At 40.3% G+C, this 23,692-nt stretch overlaps 1 protein-coding gene across 2 annotated transcripts in view; it reads right to left on the bottom strand.

Annotated features, from left to right (window-relative positions):
• LAMA4 (laminin subunit alpha 4) overlaps window positions 1-23,692 on the bottom strand; it is a 169,362-nt gene that overhangs the window by 113,483 nt on the left and 32,187 nt on the right. For both annotated transcript variants that reach the window (XM_060190602.1, XM_060190603.1), the window contains exon 2: window positions 8,835-8,936. In XM_060190602.1, coding sequence (XP_060046585.1) covers window positions 8,835-8,936 — 102 coding nt within the window. The remainder of the gene's footprint in view (window positions 1-8,834; window positions 8,937-23,692) is intronic.

Raw genomic sequence — 23,692 nt, 5'->3', positions numbered from 1 at the left:
ATACATAGTAGAGGACAAATTACAATTTGCAAGGACCGAGATTCAAGTCCTCATTGCCCACCTGCAAGGAGGAAGCTTCACAGGCAGTGGAGCAATGCTGTGTCTCTTTTTTCTCTCCTCTCCTCTCCTCTCCTCTCCTCTCCTCTCCTCTCCTCTCCTCTCCTCTCCTCTCCTCTCCTCTCCTCCCCTCCCTCCCCTGTACTCCCCTCCCCTCCCCTGCCCTCCCCTGCCCTCCCCTCTCTCTCTCCTCTCTGCACTCCAGGAATGGTAGAACTGTGCAGGCACCAATGCCCTGTGATAATCCTGGTTGCAAAGTGGAGGAGGATGAGTCAGTTTATTTTATTGTTTCAGCTTCAAAAAAAAATTGTACTATAATACATTTTTCAACAGGGAAAACTCTTACTGAGTTCAACAAGCTATCCTGGATCAGCCATCTCTGGCTCCTGGTTAAAAATTGTGTTAGTAGAATAGAATGTCGAGGCCAGCTCCGAAAATCTGACAGATCAATGAGAAAGTCTGAAGAATAAAGTATGATGTACTAATAGTGGAATGTTTGCATAAGTCCTCATATGTTTATTGCTGCGCCTTGTTCTAAGCCAGATTTTTAGTAAATATTTGTTGAGAAAAAAAATAATGGAAAAAGTGAGCAAGAGAGAATTAGTATCTGGGAAAAATCATGTAAATGAACGTGCAGCCAAAGCAAGTTCAGAATGAGTGGTCATCTCTCATCCCAGGGAAAACCAATGAGCCTTCCGGACTCCTTGGGGTCTAAGTCATAAGCCATCTGGCACTGCTGCTCTTAGGCTGAGGTCAAGTTTGTCCAGGTCCTTATTAGAGAAATGAAATTCATCTGTGCAGAATGAGACAGGCCCACTGTAAAATGCCAGGCTTTACTTCATGCCTGAAGTGCCTATAAATGGATTGTTATGAAATCCCCTTAAAGACATCAATGCACATTCTGGGAGGGTAGGGCTTGGGGTGGGCAGAGGGGGCCCTGGAAGCAGGGACAAAGGATGCCCAACTGCTTATTCTACTTACTTGACTTTTATGAGTCTATTTCCTAACAGTAAAATGAGAATTTAGGGGTCAGGTGGTGGTGGCACCTGGTTAAGCGCACACATTATAGTGCACAAGGGCATAGGTTCAAGCCCCTGGTCCCCACCTTCAGGGGGAAAGCTTCACAAGTGGTGAAGCAGGACTGCAGGTGTCTGTCTCTCTCCCTATCTCCCCCTCTAATTTATCACTGTTTTATGCAATAATAAATAAGTAAATATTTAAAAAAATGAGAATTTAGATGAGATGACCTATAAAGTTTCTTTGGGCTCTGAATATCTTTTGCTTTGAGATTATAAGTATCCATATACCTTCTGTCATGAACAGAAAACCAGAAAACAAACAAACCAATAATAGATAAACCTGCTGTTGGGGTGAAGAGATTTTTTAATAGCCCACTTAAAATGAAAAAAAAAAAAGCATTCTGAATCTGTCCAGTTTCATATATAGAAAGAACTGGTTGAAGATAAATGGTAGGACAAGTGGGCAGTGCTGTGTCTCTTTCACATGAGAAATGATGTCTTTTGAGGACTTAGCAGGCACACCAACCTGAAGCAAGAAGAGGGTCCCAAAGAATCGGGTAGTCTCTGTGTGGCTTGTCACATGCTTCATGCAAGATTATATTTTAGATAATCTGTAGTTTTCACAGTGTCCACGGAGATTAGGACAATTTCGTACTAGTACTAAGATTTACTATCTTCTGCAGTGTATGTTCTCCTATGTATACGGTAGAATTTTCCTGAGGCTACATGACATACCACCGCTGAATGTTGCAGAAGCAGAAATAACATCTAGCTACCTAATAAGCCAGGCAAACTTATTTCAATTTGTAAAATGTGTTGATGTTTTATTAAAAATACGTTATTTGTGTTTATTCCCCATTCGGTTAGATGTTGGGGAAGAGGAGAAGGAAGTTGATGAGACATTTAAGCAGGAGAGACAGAGAACAGCGCTGGCACTAGTTGAGGTAGGAATATAAAAGGAAAAGCATGTTCAGGACCGGGAGGAGAACAAATAAATGTATAGTATAGAGAGCTTACCATCTGCATTGAGTTCCTGTAATATGCTTTAAAAATTTCAAAAATGAGATTTCTTTTAAGGTTGATTAGATAGTATATTGGTTTACAATGTCATGCCCGGGGTTTTGAGGTGCCATAAGGTATTTGAGGATCCAACTGGGAACCTCAGGCACAAATGTCTTGTGCTCTTCCAGCGGAGCTATTTCCCTCATCACCCTGTCATATTCTTACAGTGGGGACACACAGAGCAACAAAGGGTTTGGCTGAGCTAACCACGTAGTAGATGTGAAGTTTTATGACCTTGTTTCAAACTTTAGCCAGGTTGGAATCAAATTCATCACTAATCACATCTTTGGGCTTTTCCAAGTTTGTAACAGTTTGGAAAACTGAAAACGTTTTAATGTAAGCATGTCCCACAAATGCGATCTAGTTTCCAATTTGACAGTTGCAAAACAAACAAATACAAACCCATGAAAAGGAAAGCTTTATAATTCAATTTCTTGTTCTTGGACACTTTATGAATGTGCTCGCCTATCAATCACACATGCTTAATCTTTTTTTTTTAAATATTTATTTTATTTATTTATTCCCTTTTGTTGCCCTTGTTGTTTTATTGTTGTAGTTATTATTGTTGTTGTTGTTGTTGGATAGGACAGAGAGAAATGGAGAGAGGAGGGGAAGACAGAGAGGAGGAGAGAAAGATAGACACCTGCAGACCTGCTTCACCGCCTGTGAAGCGACTCCCCTGCAGGTGGGGAGCCAGGGTTCGAACTGGGATCCTTATGTCGGCCCTTGCGCTTTCCGCCACCTGCGCTTAACCGGCTGCGCTACAGCCCGATTCCCATGCTTAATCTTAAATGAGCTTACAGTGACTGTTTCTTATACATATAATAATGGAAGGTTTGATAGTCATGAGGAAAGCAGTCTGGAGAAATTTAAGATGCAATGTCTTTGCATTCCTGGATGGGCTTTAATACAGGCTTCGCGGGTAATAAAAAATTCATTGCCCTCCAATCATCGGAATCATTTCCATGTCTCTGGTGCTTCAGGTGGGACAGAACTCTGTGAGAATGTCAATATGCTTTAAACCATAAAATTATCACAGGCAGTTACAGAAAAATTGGTAGGTTTACTCTGAAGTGAAAATAAGAAGATAAAAAATCAATGTCTGTTTTATCCAGTCAGATGTAAATTCGTAACAGCCTGATGGGTTTTGCTCTACTTAGTAATAATACTTTTGCAGTTCTTCTAATGGGTTTAAATTTGGGCATTTAGGACTCAGAATTAGAAATAATTGTTTGTGAAATGTTTGTACAGATAATGAACTCTTTTATTTTTGATAATTTTTAGTATTCCAGTCCATGAGCAAGATATATTCTTCCATTTCTTTGCATCATTCTGTCTCTTCAAACAATGTCTTATATAGTTTTCTTTGTAAAGCTCCTTCACCTCCTTTGTCTTATTTACTCTAAGGCATCTTATCTTTTTGGGTTCAATAGTAAATGGGATCATTTCCCTTTCCTATGACTCATCCTTTGTGTATAGGGACATCAAGGGTTTATGTGTTTTGACTTTGCATCCTACTACTTTGCTGACTGTAGTTTATCCACTTAACAACAAGCAACTTTTGAACACCATCTATGTGCCAGACACGATTTTAAGTTCATATGTTCTGCTACCCAGTCCCAGTGTAGGCGGGCTTTCTAAAGAACTCTCAGACATCATTTGAGTATCCTACAATTTTCCCCAGTGCTGACACAGATATGCCTGAAGATGACATTAGACACCACAAGTTAAGAGTTTGGTCCTACAAGAATGGCCCCTTCCTCTATTTCAGATGCCAATAGCAAATTCAGCTTATCACTTGTACTTCTGATCAACAGATTATAGATCAGGGATTTTAACAGCCCATTCTGGAGTTTACTAAATTTTCAAAAGTAGCTCATAAGACTTAAGAAATCTATTTCATCATTGTGGGAGGTGCAGACCCCAGCCTGGGCAGAAGCCTGCCACTTCTACATTGAGTCCTGAGGAGGTAGACCCCAAGGCCAACCTGGCCTAAATGGGTGGCCCTCCTCGACTCTGTAGGCTGAGATAGCACTGAGCTCAGGGGCAAGGGAACTGCCTCCTCACACAACACACCCTAAGGGTTCCCGTTTCTCATGTTTGACTGATACGTGACCTCCCTTTATAAGGCCATAACTTGGGTCCTTATAGGCTGGTAACTTGCCTTTGAGTCCGAGCTGGAGATGAGAAGCATATAGTTTCTGGATGTTAGACCAGAAACTATCGAATACTTAGAGGATAACATTGGTGGAACACTTTCCTACCTAAAACTCAAGGACATCTTTGATGATACAAACTCAATTGCAAGGAAGATTAAAACAAAAACAAATCAATGGGACTATATCAAATTGACAAGCTTCTGCACAGACAAAGAAACCATCACAGAAACCAAGAGACCCCTCACAGAATGGGAGAAGATCTTCCCATGCCATACATCAGACAAGAGACTAATCACTAAAATATACAAAGAGCTCAGCAAACTTAGCAACAAAAAAGCAAAAGACCCCATGCAAAAATAGGTAGAGGATATGAACAAAACATTCACTACAGAAGAGATCCAAAAGGCTAACAAACACATGAAAAATTGCTCCAGGTCACTGATTGTCAGAGAAATGCAAATAAAGACAACATTGAGATACCACCTCAACCCTGTAAGAATGGCATACATCAAAAAGGACAGCAGCAACAAATGCTGGAGAGGCTGTGGGGACAGAACCCTTCTGCACTGCTGGTGAGAATGTAAATTGGTGCAACCTCTGTGGAGAGCAGTCTGGAGAACTCTCACAAGGCTAGACATAGATCTTCCATATCACCCAGTAATTCCTCTCCTAGGGATATACCCAAGGACTCCATAACACCCAGCCAAAAAGAAATGTGTATGACTATGTTCGTAGCAGCATAATTCGTAATAGCTAAAACCTGGAAGCAACCCAGGTGCCCCACAATAGATGAGTGGCTGAGAAAGCTGTGGTATATATACACAATGGAATACTACACAGCTATGAAGAACAATGAACCCACCTTCTCTGACCTGTCTTGGGTGGAGTTAGGAAGGAATTATATTAAGTGAGCTAAGTCAGAAAGACAAAGAGGACTATGGGATGCTCCCACTCATAAACAGAAGTTGAGAAAGAATAACAGAAAGGTAAACTCAAAGCAGGTTTTGACTGAATTTGGAGTAGGGAACCAAAGTAAAAATCTCTGGGTTGAGGGTGAGGATGGAAGTTCAGTTTCACGGTGGGGGAGGGGAAACTGACTGGGATGGGACACAGTCTTTTGATGGTGGGAATGGTGTTATGTACATTCCTATTAATTTGTAGGCATATAAATCACTATTTAATTAATATAAGAGAGGAAAAATAGAATGTCTCAAGCTTTTTAGTGCGCAGACCACAGGCTGAGTCTTCGATATGTTGACTCTTAAAAGCTTAGACCAGGGAGAACAGAAGCAACCAGTGGCACAGCTATATACAAATAATGTCAAAGGACATAAATTATGGTGATGTTGTGTATGATACAGTAAATCCTAACAAAGGGATTTTTCAAAGTTAATCCATTTGCCAAATAATATGATTATAGCAATAACTATCTATTGCCTTCTTAAACCCTAAGACAGCAGGAACCTCCCGCTTCCTCGATGGAGCCTATATTTCTCCCAGTCCTGGAACCTCTAGGGTGGGGCGCACTTTCCTGCATGCTTCTCTCAATTCATACCAAATGATATTGCATCCACCGATCCCAACCTAATCAATGCAACAAGTACCACCTCAGCATGCTTCACTTCAGACTGTCCAGAGACGGCAGGCATGAAATGTCAGCCCTTCAGCCTCATTACTTGGGTGAGACCTTTCCTTTCAGAGGAATCTCTAATTCCATTCCAGGAGGTTCACTTCCTAACAAAGTCCCCAAACCTAGATATAGACCAGTTTCCATGAGATAGAGCATATGTTCACATATATCCATAAATTAGGGCAAAATATATACGTGAAAGCAAAAGTACACAATAGTCTGCAGTGAGTCAGTATAAAGTTCATAATGAAATAGTGTCTACTTAGACTTAGATACCCTCCTCACCTACTTCCTATTATACTTCCCTCACTCACTCCAAAGCTAACCTTATCAAAGCAAGGACTACAAAATCTGAATAAGGACAAGAGACTGGCATACTTTAACAATGACTCTTTAGTCACTATCAGGCCAACCCATCAGCTGGGGCCCTATTCAGGGAGTCCTGAGATTCCCAAACAGACATGATGGGCCTAGACCTCAAAAAAATCCTTCTCTCCATTGTTAATGGTCATCTCTATAAGGAAAAACAAAACAGACCCTTTTCTGGGGCCCCATAGGATCTTGCCCTCAAATTGGATTAACAATGGTAGAGAAAGTTCCATCCTCTGAGGGAAGGCTGGACAACATACTCTATTCTACAACTGAGGAAGATGGGTCCTGATACTGGGGCAGCTTAGAATATTCCTACGCATGACCACAGAGCTCAGATCTAGAGGGATACAGAGGTCACATAGGCTCCTAAGCTAAATATGGGCCCCAGATCAGATCAAATCAATGGGGCTTACAGTCAACAATATTTATACCTTTTCCCATATTTGGGAGCTACTCTTTTCCCTGATCCAGCTTTCTGGTCCTTTTTCCAGTCATGACATCATCTCCCCAGACAATAACTTGGTACCACTTGCATATCAGATTTCAGGCTCAGAGGAAAACAAACAAACAAGCAAACAAACAAAAACTAGTATAGCCACAGGCCCTTTGGAATATAACTAAAATATGCCTACTAGCTATCTACAAAACAGAGACCCCTGCAACTCTTCATCTGTACTATTCCAGCCTTTAGGTTCATGATTAGTCAACAATTTGTTTGGCTTTGTATGTTAACTCTCTTTTCAGCCACCAGGTTCCAGATGCTAGCATGATGCCAAGTAGACTTCCCTGGACAGACAACCCCCCACCAATGTGTCCTGGAGCTCTGTTTCCCCAGAGCCCTTCCCCACTAGGGAAAGAGAGAGACAGGCCGGGAGTATGGATCAACCTGTCAATGCCCATGTTCAGTGGGGAAGCAGCCACAGAAGCCAGACCTTCCACCTTCTGCATCCCACAGTGACCCTGGGTCCATACTCCCAGAGGGATAAAGAATAGGAAAGCTAACGGGAGGGGATGAGATGTGGAGTTCTGGTGGTGGGAATTGTGTGGAGTTGTATCCCTCTTATCCTGTGCTTTTATCAATGTTTGTTTCCTTTACATAAGTAAATTTTTTTTTAAAGTATGAAAAAAAAATAAAACCCACACAAGATGTACATTACTAGTGCAAGTGCATCTTTCCATAGGGGTTTCTTTTCAAATGCCATTGGGATTAAAATAACAGGAAACCGGAGATGGAAGAATTAGAAAGGGGCAAACTTGGGCAGCTGCTGGTGCTTACACTGCTGCAGAGGACATCCTGGATGGAACAGTTATTTCAGAAAGAGGGGGAAGGGAAAAATAGAAACACCGGGGCTGAATAAACAGTGCGAAGAGATAGCGTTGATGATTAGAGTTTGCCATTTAATTCTCTCTGTCCCTAGAAAAATGGCAACTGCTAGGCTTAAAAGAATTGAAAATGCCCTAATTTGCATCTCAATGTCATGCATGCATAAAATAATAGCTTCATGTACACACCTTGGAGAACACTCATAATCAAAATGATCTGTTTGATAGGGAGAATTATGCAAATTTTGAGGAAATGAGTATATTTAATCACAGGTTCTTAAGGTTTATGCAAAGAAAAAAATACTCATGTCATTTTGAAAAACCTGTTTTGCCTCATAAGGACTTCAAAAGTTTAATTTTCATACTATATCCTAGAACTCATGAAGGGAAGCATGATTTGGGGACGGAAGTTCTTCCACATGTCTCCTATGACTTCTACTATGAAGCCACTTCTGGTATAAATATTTCAGTACCCATTTGCACTAAATTCTAAGTTCATTCAGTGAGAGTGGGAATAACTAGAAACTCCTCCTTCTCTTTTACTTCTTCTCCTTTTCTTCCTTCTTCTTTTTCTGTTAGCTTATTTCTCAGTCTGTTGGTAAGTCTTTGTCTGAGGACTATACTACAGGAGAATTCATTAATAAAAACAAACAAACAAAAAAAGCCTTTTGGGGACTTGAACATAAAATTACAATGACCATAAGATCAAAATGTTCAATTTCAGCTTGTATTTGATTAAAACAGTTTATATATATATATATATATGTGTGTGTGTGTGTGTGTGTGTGTGTTTGTATATATAAAAGATAATTTTGATCTAGAGATATAAGTTATAAAGATAGGTATGAAACAACTGTTTTATTGTCATGGTTTATGTGGAGTGAAGCCAAACATATGGCAAATATACTATTACAGCGGAATATGAACAGATGACTGCTTCCTCCATGTATTATTTTCAGTCTAATCACCATTGTTGTATAGCAGAAAACCAGGTCCCCAGAGAAAGAAGCAGTTGCCTGCAAAAGCATCTGTATATTCAGACTTGGTGGTCGCTTCACTATTCTGACTAATTTACATGAGGCCAATTACAGGTCTTGAAGACTACCAGTCTGTTGCTGGGTAGCTCAAATGTCTGGGATTACTGTGCCATTCCCACTCAAGATACAAAGGTCCTGTGAAATATGTGAAAAGTGACAGGTGTCCCCAACATACCACACAGAAGCCAGAGTCATCCAGGCACTCTTTGGAATTGCCATTACAGTCACAGGGCAAACATTCTCCTGACCTTGTTCGAAAGAATCCAGGGTCACATTTCTGAAACAGACACAGAAAAAAGCATTTCAATACTGAAAAAAAAATTTTTTTGGTCAGTATTTTCCAAGAAAAGTAAGGGGAGGTTATTAAGAAAGCAGCTAAATATTTCTTTATAAAACATATTCCAATGAACTCTTAGTTAATAGTACTGTGATAGACAATGTGCATCTAATTTTCTTACATAGTTCCCCCACCCTTTGTTTTAACTCTTAGGAATAAACTAGTATACTTACCATTATCGTAAGAATAAAGAGTTTTTATGGGGTACTAAAGGACAAAAAAGTTTCCTGATATTTTCTTTCAATCCAAAATAAAAACAAAGCACTACAGTTACTATTCAGGATGAGAAATATATTTCCCTATAAAGAAAGAGTTGTAGTTTCAGAAATTTTTTCTGCTTAACAACAGAATTTTGTCTTTCATAACGTGGCTCCTTAAAAAACCTTTTCAGATTTAAACATTTTAAAGCTCTTATACTTGTCAAGTTCTCTCAGGGTGCGGTTTTTTTATTTCAGTTATTCTCATAACCCTGTGAGACGCACATAGCTTTCTCTCATTCTAGTAATGAGATAATTAGATGTAGAGGTGCTAAGTGGCTAGTGGTGATGTGGGACCATCTTCCAACACACCACTCATGCTGAACAAAATGTCACTAGTGCCTCAGCTGAAAAAAAAAAGTGAGAATAATTCTGGTTTATGCAGTTAGGTTATGGATATCTATTTTGGGCTTCTTTGGAATTTGTAAATGAAACAAAGTAGAAATGGGGGGCCAGGTGGTGGTTTACCTGGTTGAGTGCACACATTACAGTTCTCAAGGACCTAGGTTCAAGCCCCTGGTCCCCACCTGCAGGGAGAAAGCTTCATAAATGGTGAAGCAGTGATGCAGGTGTCTCTCTTCCTCTGTCTCCCCCTTCCTCTTGATTTCTGCCTGTCTCTATCCAATAAAAAAAATTAAGATATTAAAAGTTGAAAAAATTAATATATGAGGTAGAAATGGCATCATAGTTGCCCTTTTCATCTGGAGTTGGAGATGATGGAGTGTGTTACCGGAGGAGGCCCTTGGATAACAAATTCTGCAGATGCTCAAGTCCCTTATGTATTATTTACATATAGCACAATACATTCTCCTCTGTACTTTAAACATCCCTGTATTACTTATAATACTTTATGCAATGTAAATGCTCTATAGAAAACTGCTGCACTGCATTACATAGGGAATAGCAGGAAGAAAAAGGTCTGTACATGTTCAAGACAGACATGACCATGGTAGGTCTTATTACATAGCCTATGTTTTCATCTGACATTGGTTGAATACATGGGTGTGAAATCTGCAGAAACAGAGTCAACTTTATAGGCCTGGAAGTCCACTCTCTGCCCATTAGACAGGTTTGTGTATAAAGAATTCCAGACAGATAAGAATCATGGCTATTTCCTCAAATTTACAGAGTAAATTTCCCATCACACACCCCCACTGACTGAGCCATTGTGGTTTGTACTATCCTGGCTACCAGGAAATTTTTCATCATTTCTGGCTGAGGTTCCTTTGCCTGCAAACTCATATCCTCTTGTTGTTGTTTTTTTCCCCTCTTTGAAAAAAAAGAATCCTTAGACACCAGAGTACAAAAGTACTACCAATTTATATGTAAAATTTAACACTGTTATTTGGAGGACGTTTATAATAGAGAATAATGACCTTTACCTATGAACAATAACGACAGAAATTTCATCTGAGTGGAAGTCAGGCTGAGAGAGAAATGATTAATAATTTATCATGATGAGACACAGTCATTGATAGTGAGCCTCCTTCTCACTTTTCACTAAGGAACAAAGAAGGAAATTATTTCAAAGCACAGCAGGGAGTTTTTAATTTAGACCATTTGATTCCACAAAACTTTAAACTTATTTCAAAGTAAAAAAGCATGATAGAGCTGCCAGATAAGTAGGGGTACAAACACATGTTATGTTTACATGCAAGGCATGGATATATTACCTCATAAATAAACACAAATCCCTCTAACATATATATATATATATATATATATATATATATCTTCCCACCTGATATATGGCCATATTCATGTATAGTGTGAATGTAAAATTGTATAACTGTAATATATATATATAATGTAATATATATAACTGTAATATATATATATAATGTAGGTAGTGGTTGCATGGATTATACTGAAAAAGACTGGAGACAAAGTCTAGTCTTAACAGATGACAGTGAGTGGACTAGCACATACCAATGATAGGGTATATTAATAAGTAAACTATTTACTTCCAATGCATATATGTAGCATTGATATGAAGACCCATGAATGTGTTGTATCTTGCTATTGCATATTAATAAAATTTTAATTATAAGAAGAATGAAGAAAGAGTAGTGAGGGATTTAGGATTAGTTATTTCAATGACCTTCAAAAGAGTGGTTTCCAAGTTCTTTAGCTGATCACATAACAGATTTCTGGCAAGTTTCTGACTGTGTAGTTCTGATGGTGAAATCAAAGACTGTATTTCCTTTTCTATTTTTTGAATAAACTGTTCCTTTTTATTAAACTTTATTTATTATTGGATAGAGACAGGGAGAAGTTGAAAAAGGAGGAGTGAGAGAAGGAGAGAGACAGAGAGACACCTACAGCTCTATTTCACCACTGGTGAAGTTCCCCCCTGCAGGTGAGGACCTGGGGCTTGAACCTGGGTCCCTTGCACACTGTGAGTGCTTAATTAGGTACTCTGCTGCCTGGTCCCCAAAGAATATATTTATTATTATTATTATTATTATTATTATTATTATTATTATTTTCCAGAGCACTACTCAGCTTTGGGTTATGATGGTGCAGGGGATTGAACCTGGGACTTTGGAACCTCAGGCATGAGTCTCTTTGCATAACCATTATGCTATCTACCCTCCGCCCAAGACAGTATTTTCTATAAAACAAATTTTGTATTTTATAATTTTGTTTGATTATATTGTCTTTATTCTTTTACTCACTTTATTGAGACAAAACTGACATACAATATGGTGTAACTTCAGGTACACTAAGTATCAATTTAGTAACATTTAGATACTGTAAACGATTGAGGCGGTCGGTGGTGCACATGATTGAGCATATATGCTACAATGCTCAAGGATCTAGGTTCCAGGCCCCGGTCCCCCTCTGCAAGGAGAAAGCTTCACAAGTGGTGAAGCAGGGCTTTAGGTGTCTCTCTGCCTCTCTCCCTCTCTATATCCCCCTTCTCCATTTCTGTCTTTATCCAATAAGTAAATAAAGATAAAATTTAAAAAAAGAAAGAAGACGTTGTACATGATCACTACTATTATAGAATTAGTTAATGCCTCTATCTAGTCACATCATTACCATTTCTTTTTTTATGATGACAGTTTTGGAAATCTAGTCTTTCAGAGTTTGCTTAGAAAATACGACACAATATTTTTAAGAGCAGTAACACGCGGGAATGAGGTTGGAGAGCGCCATGGATAGGACCCGTGTCATGATTCACGATGGGGCAGTGCTGCAGCTATCTCTCTTTCTCCCTCCCAATATCCCCTGTCCCTCTTGATATTTCTCTGTCTCTATCAAATAAGTAAGTAAATACATAAGTAAATAAAATTTATTTTTTAATTAAAAAAAGAATAGCTACCATGTAAAGGGCCTAATGCACCCAGTTGAACACACATGTTACCATGTGCAAGGACTTGGGTTCAAGCCCTCGGGCCTGACCTGTAGGGAGGAAGCCTCACAATCAGTGAAACATTGCTGTAGGTGTGTCTTCTTCTCTCCCCTTTTCTGTATCGCTTTTCCCCTCTCAATATCTATTCTGTCCTATCAAATAAAAGAAAGGAGAGAGAGAGAGAGAGAAAAAAAAGAAGAAAACAAATGGCTGCTGAGAGTGATGGATTTGTCTTGCAAGTACTGAGCCACAGCAATAACCCTGGTGACAACAATCCTGGTGTCAGGCCACCCCATCATCTGGGGCCCGAGTCAGGGAACCCTGGGATTCCTACATAGCTATGATGGGCCTAGACCCCTAATAGATCCCTCTCTCCACTATCACTGGTCAGGAACCATATCACAAACCCTCTTGAGGGTCTCTACAGGACCTTGCCTTCAATGAAGAGCAACAGTGATAGAAATTGCCCCACTTTCCAAAGGGAGGCTGGATCAGCATACTCTGACACTCGAGGAAGAATGGTCCTGAAATGAGTGCAGCCTAGAATGTTCCTAGCTATGACCATGGACTATGACCTCAAACTGACAGGAATGCAGAGGTTACACAGGCTCCTGTGCTAAATATGAATAGACATCGGCCCAATGTCAGATCGAAGGAATTTATAGTTAACTATATTTATATACTTTTCCTGTGTTCAAGAGTTGCTCTCTTCCCTGATCCAGCTTTCTAGTCCTATTCCCAACCCTGACACCATCTTCACAGACAATGATTTTAGCCCACCTGCATGTTAGCTGTTAGGCCCAGGCAAAAATTAATAAAGTCACAGGCCCATCAGGATACACCTTAAACAGACTACCTGACTTCTTCCAACATGAAGACCCCAAATTTCATTTACTATACTTTTAGCTTTAGGTTCCTGACTATTAAATAATTTATTCTGCTTTACATCTTAATCCTTTTCAGCCACCAAGTTGCAGGTACTACCATGATGCCAACCTGACTTTCCTGGGCAGATGACCTCACCAATGTGTCCTGGAACCTCACTTCCCCAGAGTCCTGCCCCACTAGGGTAAGACAGAAACAACCTGGGGGTATGCATTGACCTGCCAATGTCCATGTCCACTGGAGAAGCAATTACAGAAGCCAAAACTCCCACCTTCTGCACCCCATAAAGATCTTTGGTCCATACTTCTAGAGAGATAAAGAATAGGGAAACTTCCAATGGAGGGGATGGGACATGAAACTCTGGTGGTGGGAACTGTATCGAATTGTACCCCTCTTCCCCCACAATCTTGTTGATCATTAGTAAATCACTAACAAAAACCAGATATAAACATGAAAAATAATAATCCCAGTGTCAAAAAAGTCACCATGTTGCAGATCCACAGAACCTATTCACTATATAATGTAGACATTAATATCCTTTCACTATCACCCCGCCCTCCAGTCTCTGTAACCACTATTGGGCCTGTTTCTATGAGTTCTAATGAGTCTAGGTGAGAGTGGAGGTGTATTTGGGACTATATAATGTAGACATTAATATCCTTTCACTATCACCCCGCTCTCCAGTCCCTATAACCACTATTGGGCCTGTTTCTATGAGTTCTAATGAGTCTAGGTGAGAGTGGAGGTGTATTTGGGTGTGGAGAGGAGCACACTGGTGGTGGCAGGGAGCCTGGAAGTGATGCCTACAACAGTACATGATCTATTTTCTTTTTTTTTTCATTCATTATTATTTTTAAAAATTTTTTCCCTTTTGTTGCCCTTGTTGTTTATCATCATTGTTGTTATTATTCTTGTTATTGCTGTCATTGTTGCTGGATAGGTCAGAGAGAAATCAAGAGAGATGGGGAAGACAGAAAAGAGGAAAGACAGACACCTGCAGACCTGCTTCACCGCCTGTGAAGCGACTCCCCTGCAGGTGGGGAGCCCAGGCTTGAACTGGGATCCTTATGCTGGCCCTTGTGCTTCCCGCCATGTGCGCTTAACCCGCTGTGCCACCTCCCAGTTCCCCATGATCTACTTTCTATTTGTCTACCAATTTCAGTAAGGACCTTCTCCTGGCCCAGTGAATCAAACTTTAGTAAAGCGTGATTTTTATTTGTTTGCTTGCTTTATTTTGTTCTTTTATTACGTTGATATTACTCTAGTCCCTTTTAGCATCCTTGCAACTCTTTCTTCTGCAAGAAGCAAAGAAAATTAAGATTCGTTCTGAGTGAATGCATCATTATGAATATGGATAGTGGCTAATACCTTAAGTCCCTGGGACCACAGCTAGACCAAGAGACTTACTTTTATGTTAAAATAAAATTGTCACAAAATTAAAAAGTAGAATCTGGATTTCAATATTGCTTAACATATGCAGAACAATTATAAGTAGTTTGTATTTTCTCTTTCAAAGACCCCTGTAGATCTCCAGATGTGATCAGGTTTGGAAAGACTACTTCAGAGACCTCTCCGAGTGCCATACACACGCTAGTGAGCACTTGGGAGTCCAAGTTTGGTGGCTTTTATGCTGCTAATCCACCCCCTGCTTTCTGTTAGGGCTGGATTCGGTGTCCAGTCTTTCTCAACACAGTTCACACGGTTACCGCCTAGATTAAACTCTAGGCAAGATGGAGTCGTTATGTTATGCCTAGTTTAGGAGAAAACTTGACTCTGGGAATCTACCTTTATCTGCTTATGATGTACTCCCCAGGGTAAGTCTCCAACTTCGTGTGAAGGATGACTTGGCTCCAGTGTCTTGTACTGTGGGAGATGAGAAGGGAAAGGGAAGCAGCAGTTATCTGCCTGCTGCCCTGTTGAGAGGGCTGGAAACATGGCCAACTCCTTTCCTGCTCAGCTGTATACACACATTAAAGGATTGTTTTTTTCTTATTCATCTACCCACAGGCAACAAGCCACCTTAAACTTGACATGAAGGTTCCACATAGTCTTAACAGAAACTCTGGTTATAGGGAGTTTTTTTTTAAATTTACATTTCTTTACTTAATTGTTTTTATTTGTGATGAATAATAGCTCACAAGATTGCAAGATTACAGCGTGTAGTTCCACATCACACTGACCACCAGAGTTCTGCATCCCTACCCTCTCACTTTGCAGTGATAAACAAGCAGCTTCTGCTGCCTTACTAAACCCCTCACACTGGAGCCAGTGCTGACTGCCATCTCCTCCACACGGAGTAGACTCAGAAACCAGTTAATATGCAGGGGTCTTCTAACATAAAATCAGAGTTTGACTTATTCAAAAATAACAGTTCCATCTTTGCTGGGGAGAAATCACTTCTGAGAACAGATATTTAGAATGCATGGTAAGCAGCTAGCTGCCACTTTTTCATGTCTCTAAAAATGAAAGATACGAGAGACCAGGTGGTCACACACCTGGTTCAGTGAACATGTTACATTGCGCAAGGACCCAGGTTCAAGCCTCTGCTCCCCACCTGCAGGGAAGAAGCATCATGGATGGAGAAGCAGTGCTGCAGTTGTGTCTCTGTCTCTCCCCATTCCTCTCAATTTCCAGCTGTCTCTATCAAATAAGTAAAGATAATAAGGTATATACATATATATATATATATATATATATATATTTTTTAATGAAAGATGAGCCTGGCCCTCTTCACATTGGAAGACACTTCCATGCTGTGGTTTCTTTCCCTTTCTCTCCATTTGAAAAAGTCAGTCTAGAGTGGTGAAGCCCTGGGGATGAGATAACAAAACATAACAAACAAACAAAAGAATCGGGAGTCGGGCAGTATCGCAGCGGGTTAAGCGCAGATGGCACAAAATGCAAGGACCAGTGTAAGGATCCTGGTTCGAGCCCCCAGCTCTCCACCTGCAGGGGAGTCGCTTCACAGGCGGTGAAGCAGGTCTGCAGGTGTCTGTCTTTCTCTCCCCCTCTCTGTCTTCCCCTCCTCTCTCCATTTCTCTCTGTTCTAACAACGATGACATCATCAACAATAATAACTACAACAACAATTTTAAAAAAAGAAGAAACATAGAATCTTGGGAATACAATCTTGTATTAAGCTATTGATACCTTTTGACTTTATATATTTTTTAATCTAGGACTTATTATATTCTGAGTGATCACATACAAAGATATAATCAAAGTGCCAAAATAAGGTAAATGCATCATGCAATGTATTCAAGTTAGCAGGAAGATAACTTCTTGATTGATTTTACTTGACTAGAGAAAGAATTACCCACGTATCCTCCCTTGGGTCTTGTTAAGCTCTTATTTGCGTAACCAGAATTCCCCACATTTCGATAGATGGAGATAATTTTTAAATTTTGACAATGATTTCACCACAGCTTGATTAGGAAAGTGGTTTCAACATTCCTAAGGGGTTTATCCTGTTCAAAGGTATTTCTTCTCATGATTGGCAAAATAAGCCAAGGCATCAGCTAAACATAAGCAAGCTAGGTCCCGGCTTAGCCTACTTGGCTCTTAGAGCTGCCTTTGTGCTTATTGCAAAAGGTCTGTGTTTGCCATGTCTTTGACTAACAAGCAAAATCACTCTAGTTTTTAATTTAATCACCAATGCAATAGAGTTTTATAATTTAGGTCTCAAAGTATTCTTAGGAGCACAAAGTTGTCATGACCACAATTAAACCACGTCCTTTAATTCTGTAGAGTGGAGAATGACCTATCAAGTTATTTTCACTGGGGAATGTTATGCATGTACAGACTATTGTATTTACTGTTGAATGTAAAACATTAATTCCCCAATTTAAAAAAATCCAAACCAAAAAAAAAGTTATTTTCATCCCATCAATGTGACTATACTTCAGCACTCTTACTTCTGTTTTGTTGTTGTTGTCATTGTTTTTGTTTTTTGTTTTGCCATGAAGGTTATTGCTGGTATTCAGTGCCTACAGGTTGACTTTCACTGCTCCAGGCAATCATTTTTTCTTCTCTTTTTTTCTTTCTTTCTAGCAAAGACAGAAAGAAATAGAAAGATGCCTGCCACACTGCTCCACCACTTGTGAAGCTAACCCCTTTAGGTAGGGACTGAGGACTTGAACCCATGTCCTTGTACATAATAATGTATGTGATCTATCAAGTAGTCCATCACCTGGTGCTTCTATGCACACACTTTAACATGTACAAGGAACTGGGTTTGAGTCCCTGCTCCCCACCTACAAGAGGGAAACTCTGTAGGTGGTGAAGGAGAGCAGAAAGCAAGTACTTCAGGTGTTTCTGTCCCACCAAAAATAAATAAGAAGGAGAAGAGTAGGAAGAGTGTAGTTTAAATGACTGCTGGAGCCTTTCTCTAATGAGTCCTTTAAGTTGGGAAATTTTGACTGAGGAAGTGTATGTATTTGCTGTGCCGCCATCACAAATTCGCACAGATGTAAAGGCTTTGTAGGTCAGCAAGTCCTCTGATAGGTGTCTCACCTGAGCTAAAATCAGGAGTAGATCATGGAGTAAAAATTTGCCTTTACTCGAAGGTAGATAGCATAATGGTTATGAAAAGAGACTCTCAAGCCTGAGAGTAGCCTCCAAACTACCAAGTTTAATGCCTTGCACTACCATAAACCAGAGCTGAGCAATGCTCTGGTTAAAAAAAAAAAAAAGTAAAGAAACCTTTAAAAAATTACCTTTACATTTTGAGTTTTGCCTCTCAGTTTCTCCTATTCCAAAATATTTTCCAGTTGTAAATCAAAGTAATTAAAACTGTTTTAAAAAGCAAAAAATTGTATCTATTTTTATGAGGGACACACACACACACACACCACACGGGGTGGAGGGAGAGAGAGAGAGAAGAAGACACCAGAGCACTAGTCATCTCTGACTCATGGTGACACCAAGAAGTGCAAGAATTAAACCTGAATCCCGGTTCGAGCCCCTGGTTCCCCACCTGTAGGGGAGTAGCTTCACAGGCAGTAAAGGGGGTCTTCAGGTGTCTATCTTTCTCTCCCCTTCTCTGTCTCCCCTCCTTTCTTGATTTCTCTCTGTCCTATCCAGCAATGGCAACAATAGCGACAACAATAATAAACACAACAATGATAGAACAGCAAGGGCAACAAAAGGGGCAAAAATTGGTCTCCAGGATCAGTGGATTTGTAGAGCAGGCACCAAGCCTGGCAATAACCCTGGAGGCAAAAAAAAAAAAAAAAAAGAATTAAACCTGAAATCTGGGAAGCCAAGCATGTATAGCATAGTGAGCTATCTCCCTAGTCCTCTTTGACTCTATGAACACTGTTGGTATTTTCTTGAATGCAGAAGTCAGTTCTCCTCTTAGAGACCTCAAATTGCTATGCCCAAGGCTTGATCAAATGCTAACTTAGAGAGTAGATATAGACTCAGACTGAGATGAAGAACTTAGCACGCTTGCTAACAAATTATCCTCTAGTTGTCTAGCTAAAAGGATCAGAAAATAAAGTTCAGAGCCCTAAAGTCATAAAGATTTCCCCTTTGATGTGCTGGATTGAGGATGGTTATGTTCATTCATATTAATGAAGAAAAGTCTTTAATTTTCTTCTTACAAACTTAATGCATTTTCTGAATTTCTCATTTACAGTAATGATTACACTACAAAGCATAATCATAATCACAAGCTGACGTGCTGCCTTTTCCCTTCAATGTGTGTTTCTCCTTTCTCTGAATAATATCTTCTTCTAGCATCTAGCTTGCTGTTTTGCATCCTCTTCACATCACCTCATGTAACCAGCTTGTTCTCTTTACTCTTCGCCTCCCAAGCGATGGTTACACAACATAACCTCTTGCCAGATTTTTTTTTTTAATATTTGAAATCTGACTCAGTTTTATTTAATGTTCTGGGGTAAATGCCATGGACACATTTCCAAGAAAGGAAGAGACTTGAACTACAAGGGCTAGCTATAAGTTGGAGTCGAGAGACATGAATGCAGTGGCATTTGGGGGGATTTTTGTATGATCCCTTTCTTTTTTATTTTAAGTTAATTTGTTTATTTGGGTAGAGACAGAGAAGTCAAGAAGGGAGTGAGGAGACAGAGAAGGAGAGAGACACTTGTAGCCCTGCTTCACCACTTGTGACACTTTCTACCTGAAGGTGGAGACCGGGAGGGCTTGAACCCTAATCCTTGGGCATTGTCACATGTGCACTTAACCAGGCATGCCACCACCCAGCCCCCTTTTTCTTCTTCTTCTTCTTTTTTTTTTTAAGTTGATTTAATAGTGATTGACAAGATTGTCAGATAAGAGGGGACCATGTTAGCAGGAACTTAGCAGGAACCATGTTGTAAGATATGTCGTCTTCAACTGCATCTTTACGAATAATAGCAGTTAATATTTATTGACAAAGACCAGGCACTGAGCTAATAAGTGCTCTTTGTAGATATTCCAATTTAATCATTACCCCCTTAACAGTCTAACAGCCCTGCAAAATGTCTGACCAAATTAGCTTTTCTTTTTAGAAGGAATTGGAAGATGTAATCATCTATGAATGTATGATGGGTTCTCTTTAGTGTGCCCAGGGAAAGTAACCGTGTTTTCACTCTAGGTTGATGCTCTGATTCTTTGGTTGGGGTATTTCATCAATTCCCACTACTGTTTTGAAATACCCTGTGTACTTCAGTGCTAGCTTCACACTGGATCAGTCAACATTGCAAGGCAGACAGTGACTGGCAGATGCTGGAGAGGTAGCATAGTGATTATGATTATGTAAGTCTTTCATGCCTGAGACTCTGAGGTACTAGGTTCAATCCCTACCACCACCATAAGCCAAAACTGATCAGTGCTTTAATCTCTCTCTCTCTCTTTCTCTCTCTCAAATAAATTTAAAAATTAACAATCGCAAAGTAGAGTCTCTCCTATGACCTGCTCTGGGGTTCTCTTTAACCTCTTCCCTTTCTTTTCTATCTATACACTTTGTATTTATACTTTATGACATCAGTCTCTCTCACAATTTCATCCTCTGTCTCTGGTGATTCCCAACTTTTGCTATAGGCCTCTGATCTTGCTATTTTATGCCAGACTCTCATTCCTAAGTTCTGTTAGACACATCTAAAGACTTCTATAGACACATAGATTTGAATGTACCTTACACTGACATTATAATTTCTCACCAATTAATTTTTCCTTATGTTTTAGTTAATGCAAAAAATTACAAAACAAAAGGAAAACATAGATTCGTTAGTACTTCCAAATTACACAAATGGTTTAAAATCATCTTGTATGATGATGTTTTTAAAATGCTTGCAAAGGGAGTCTGGGTGGTGATGCACCTGGTTGAGTGCACATTACAATGCGCAAAGACTCGGGTTTGAGTCCCCGTTCCCTACCTGTAGGAAAGAAAACTTTGTGAGTTGTGAAGCAGGGCTGCAGGTGTCTTTCCATCTCTCTCTCCCTATCCCACCTCCCCTCTTGGTCTTTGGCTGTCTCTATCCAATAAATAAATAAAGATAATAAAAAATTATTTTAAATGGTCGCAAAGGAGTGAACTCTGCAGCTTTAAGATACTTAAACTCTGTCACTTCCTTCTCCAAGTCTTTTGCCATCATCATTCATTTAACCTCTATGGCTGAAATGAAGAAACACAGAAGCTGGAATCTCAAGTCAGAAGTGACCTTGCATAATTCTAACCTGCAAATAACACTCTCCACTTTAATACCTCGATCTGTATTAGGGTGGTTTGGACGACTGGAACTTATCTGAATTTAATTCTACGTAGAATCCAGCATTTCTGAAAGAGTCAGTAAGAAGAATGTGCTAACTTGATGCTTACATACTTGTTGGTTTCTTAAAACTCAGTAGTAACTACAGCAACTGCTTAGTACTAAGACAACAAAAGATTTTTCAGGAAGAATCAGGTCACTGACATTATTTAGAGCTGCATAGTGATAATGAAAAAAAACATGCTGAAGTTTACTAAGTTTTTCTTTGTTAAAAAAAATATATGTTGTCCTCACACACAACAAGCCTCTCTTCAGCTCCACGTGAGTTAGTCGTCACCCTTTACCGAGTCTTGTGCAACACCACCTCCTAGATTTTACACCCTACTGCTGAGACATTCACCAAGACCACTCTACCTCCATGTTCCTTGTGTCACAGTTGAGCTCAGTTGACTTGGCTTCTTCTTCTAGCGTTTGCCCTTCTTCCGTAGCCAGTCAACAGCGTGAGGTTGAGCCTGATGTCAAGTTTCGAGACCTCCTTTGAATCTGGAGAGGTGGCAGTCGTTGACTATGTGGGTCATAGTCTGTCTGGAGCCGCAGGGGCAGTTCGGGTCATCTCTGGCTCCCAGCGATGGAACATAGCGGCGCACCGGCCATGGCCTGTTCGATAGCGATTGAGGAGGGCCCGATCATAACGTGCTAGGTCAAAGCCGGGTGGACGCTTGCAGGGGTCTGTGATGAGGTGTTTGTTCTTTACCTCAGCTGACTGCCAGCTCTGTTTCCAAGAGACTGGAACAGAGAAGTTCAGTGTAGGCGTAGGGGACCAGATTGGGTGACGAGACGTCAAGCGTTGGACAGGGTGGGCAAAGATCTCCGCGTATATTGGCAGGTCCGGTCGAGCGTAGACGTGGGAAATGAACTTAGATGATGCCGCATCCCGACGAATATCTGGCGGGGCGATGTTGCTAAGAACTGGCAGCCACGGAACCGGGGTGGAACGGATGTTTCCAGAAATGATCCTCATGGAGGAATATAATTTGGAATCGACCAAGTGGACATGGGGGCTACGGAATCATCCTGGGGCACAGTATTCTGCAGTGGAATAGCATAATGCCAGAGATGATGATCGTAGTGTGGAAGCGCTCACACCCCATGAAGAGCTGGCCAGTCTTGCAATGATGTGATTCCTCGCGCCCACCTTTGCTGCAGTTTTTATGAGATGTTCGTGAAATGACAGGGTGTGATCGAGAGTAACGCCAAGATAGACTGGCTGGGCTTCGTGCCGGATTCTCGTATCGCCAAGCTGCACATTAAGCTCATGCGAGGCCGAGGCATGGTGTAGATGGAAAACAGATGATACCGTTTTTGCAGTGCTAGGGATTAGTCGCCATTTTTTACAGTAATCAGATATCAGAGACATGTCTTTCGTGAGTGTTTCCTCGAGGATGTCGAACTTTGATGCCTGAGTTGCACAGCAGATGTCATCGGCGTAGATGAACTTCCTTGAAGAAGTTTCTGGGAGGTCATTGATGTAAATATTAAATAGCGTTGACTTGGCTTAGTATAATTGCTTCCCTTCTATATTCTTTGCCACCAGACTTTATCCCTTCTGACTCCTTTATTTTCTTACTAGAATTAGTTCTACTTTTGTCATTTAAAACAGTTATTTATCTTCATATGCAAGAAAGAGAAGAGGGGTCCTGACTGCTCCATTCTGGCATGTGGTGGTACTTGGGAGTTTCAACCTGGGACCTCTGAATTCTTGTAGCCAGTTTCATGAATTAACTCCCTGGCCTGGAATTAATTTTTAAAGCTATATTCTACTATGCTTCTTCATCAAACCTCCCAGTGACTCTCATTCATTACCTACATGAATAAATAAAATTCATTTTCATGATAGACAACTGTCCTATTTTCCAACCTAACCCCAACTTTCTCCACAGGCAGTTGTTCTGCTCCCTCTGTCCAGCCCAAATGAAGCCATTTATTCTCTCCTCCTCTCATCCAAATAAATACTCCTTCAAGAGGGAGAGGGAGATGGAGGGAGAGGGGGACATTGGAGTACTGCTCAGCTCTGAATTATGGTAGTCACGGGGATTGAACCTGGGGCTTCTGGGACTTCAAGCATACAAGTTCTGTATCTAACATGCTGAGCTGTTTTTCCTGGCCCTAATACTTATCTTTGTATTCTCATCACCTTTCACAGTGGTTAATCAATAGAAAGCAGATGTTGAAAACACTAGCTGAAAAGGCAAATTTAAATGTGTGAAAAATGAGCCCTGTAAAACCCAATTATGTATAAAGTTTGGATAGTAATTTGGAAAACATTCCAGATGAAGATCTTCAGTCATGAGCGGACATTTTAAAGCTAATACTAGGTGTCAGAAAAGAGCTGAGCAGGTAGAATGTGTACATTACTAGATCAAGTTCAAGCCCAGGTTCCAAACAGGAACTCCAGTGAGGGTGTAGCGATGTTGAGATGCTTAA

The sequence above is a fragment of the Erinaceus europaeus genome, chromosome 4 (assembly GCF_950295315.1).
Source record: "Erinaceus europaeus chromosome 4, mEriEur2.1, whole genome shotgun sequence".
NCBI classification, from domain to species: Eukaryota; Metazoa; Chordata; class Mammalia; order Eulipotyphla; family Erinaceidae; genus Erinaceus; species Erinaceus europaeus.
Note: the sequence above shows the minus strand (reverse complement) of the source record. Positions and strands in the feature narration are given on the sequence as shown.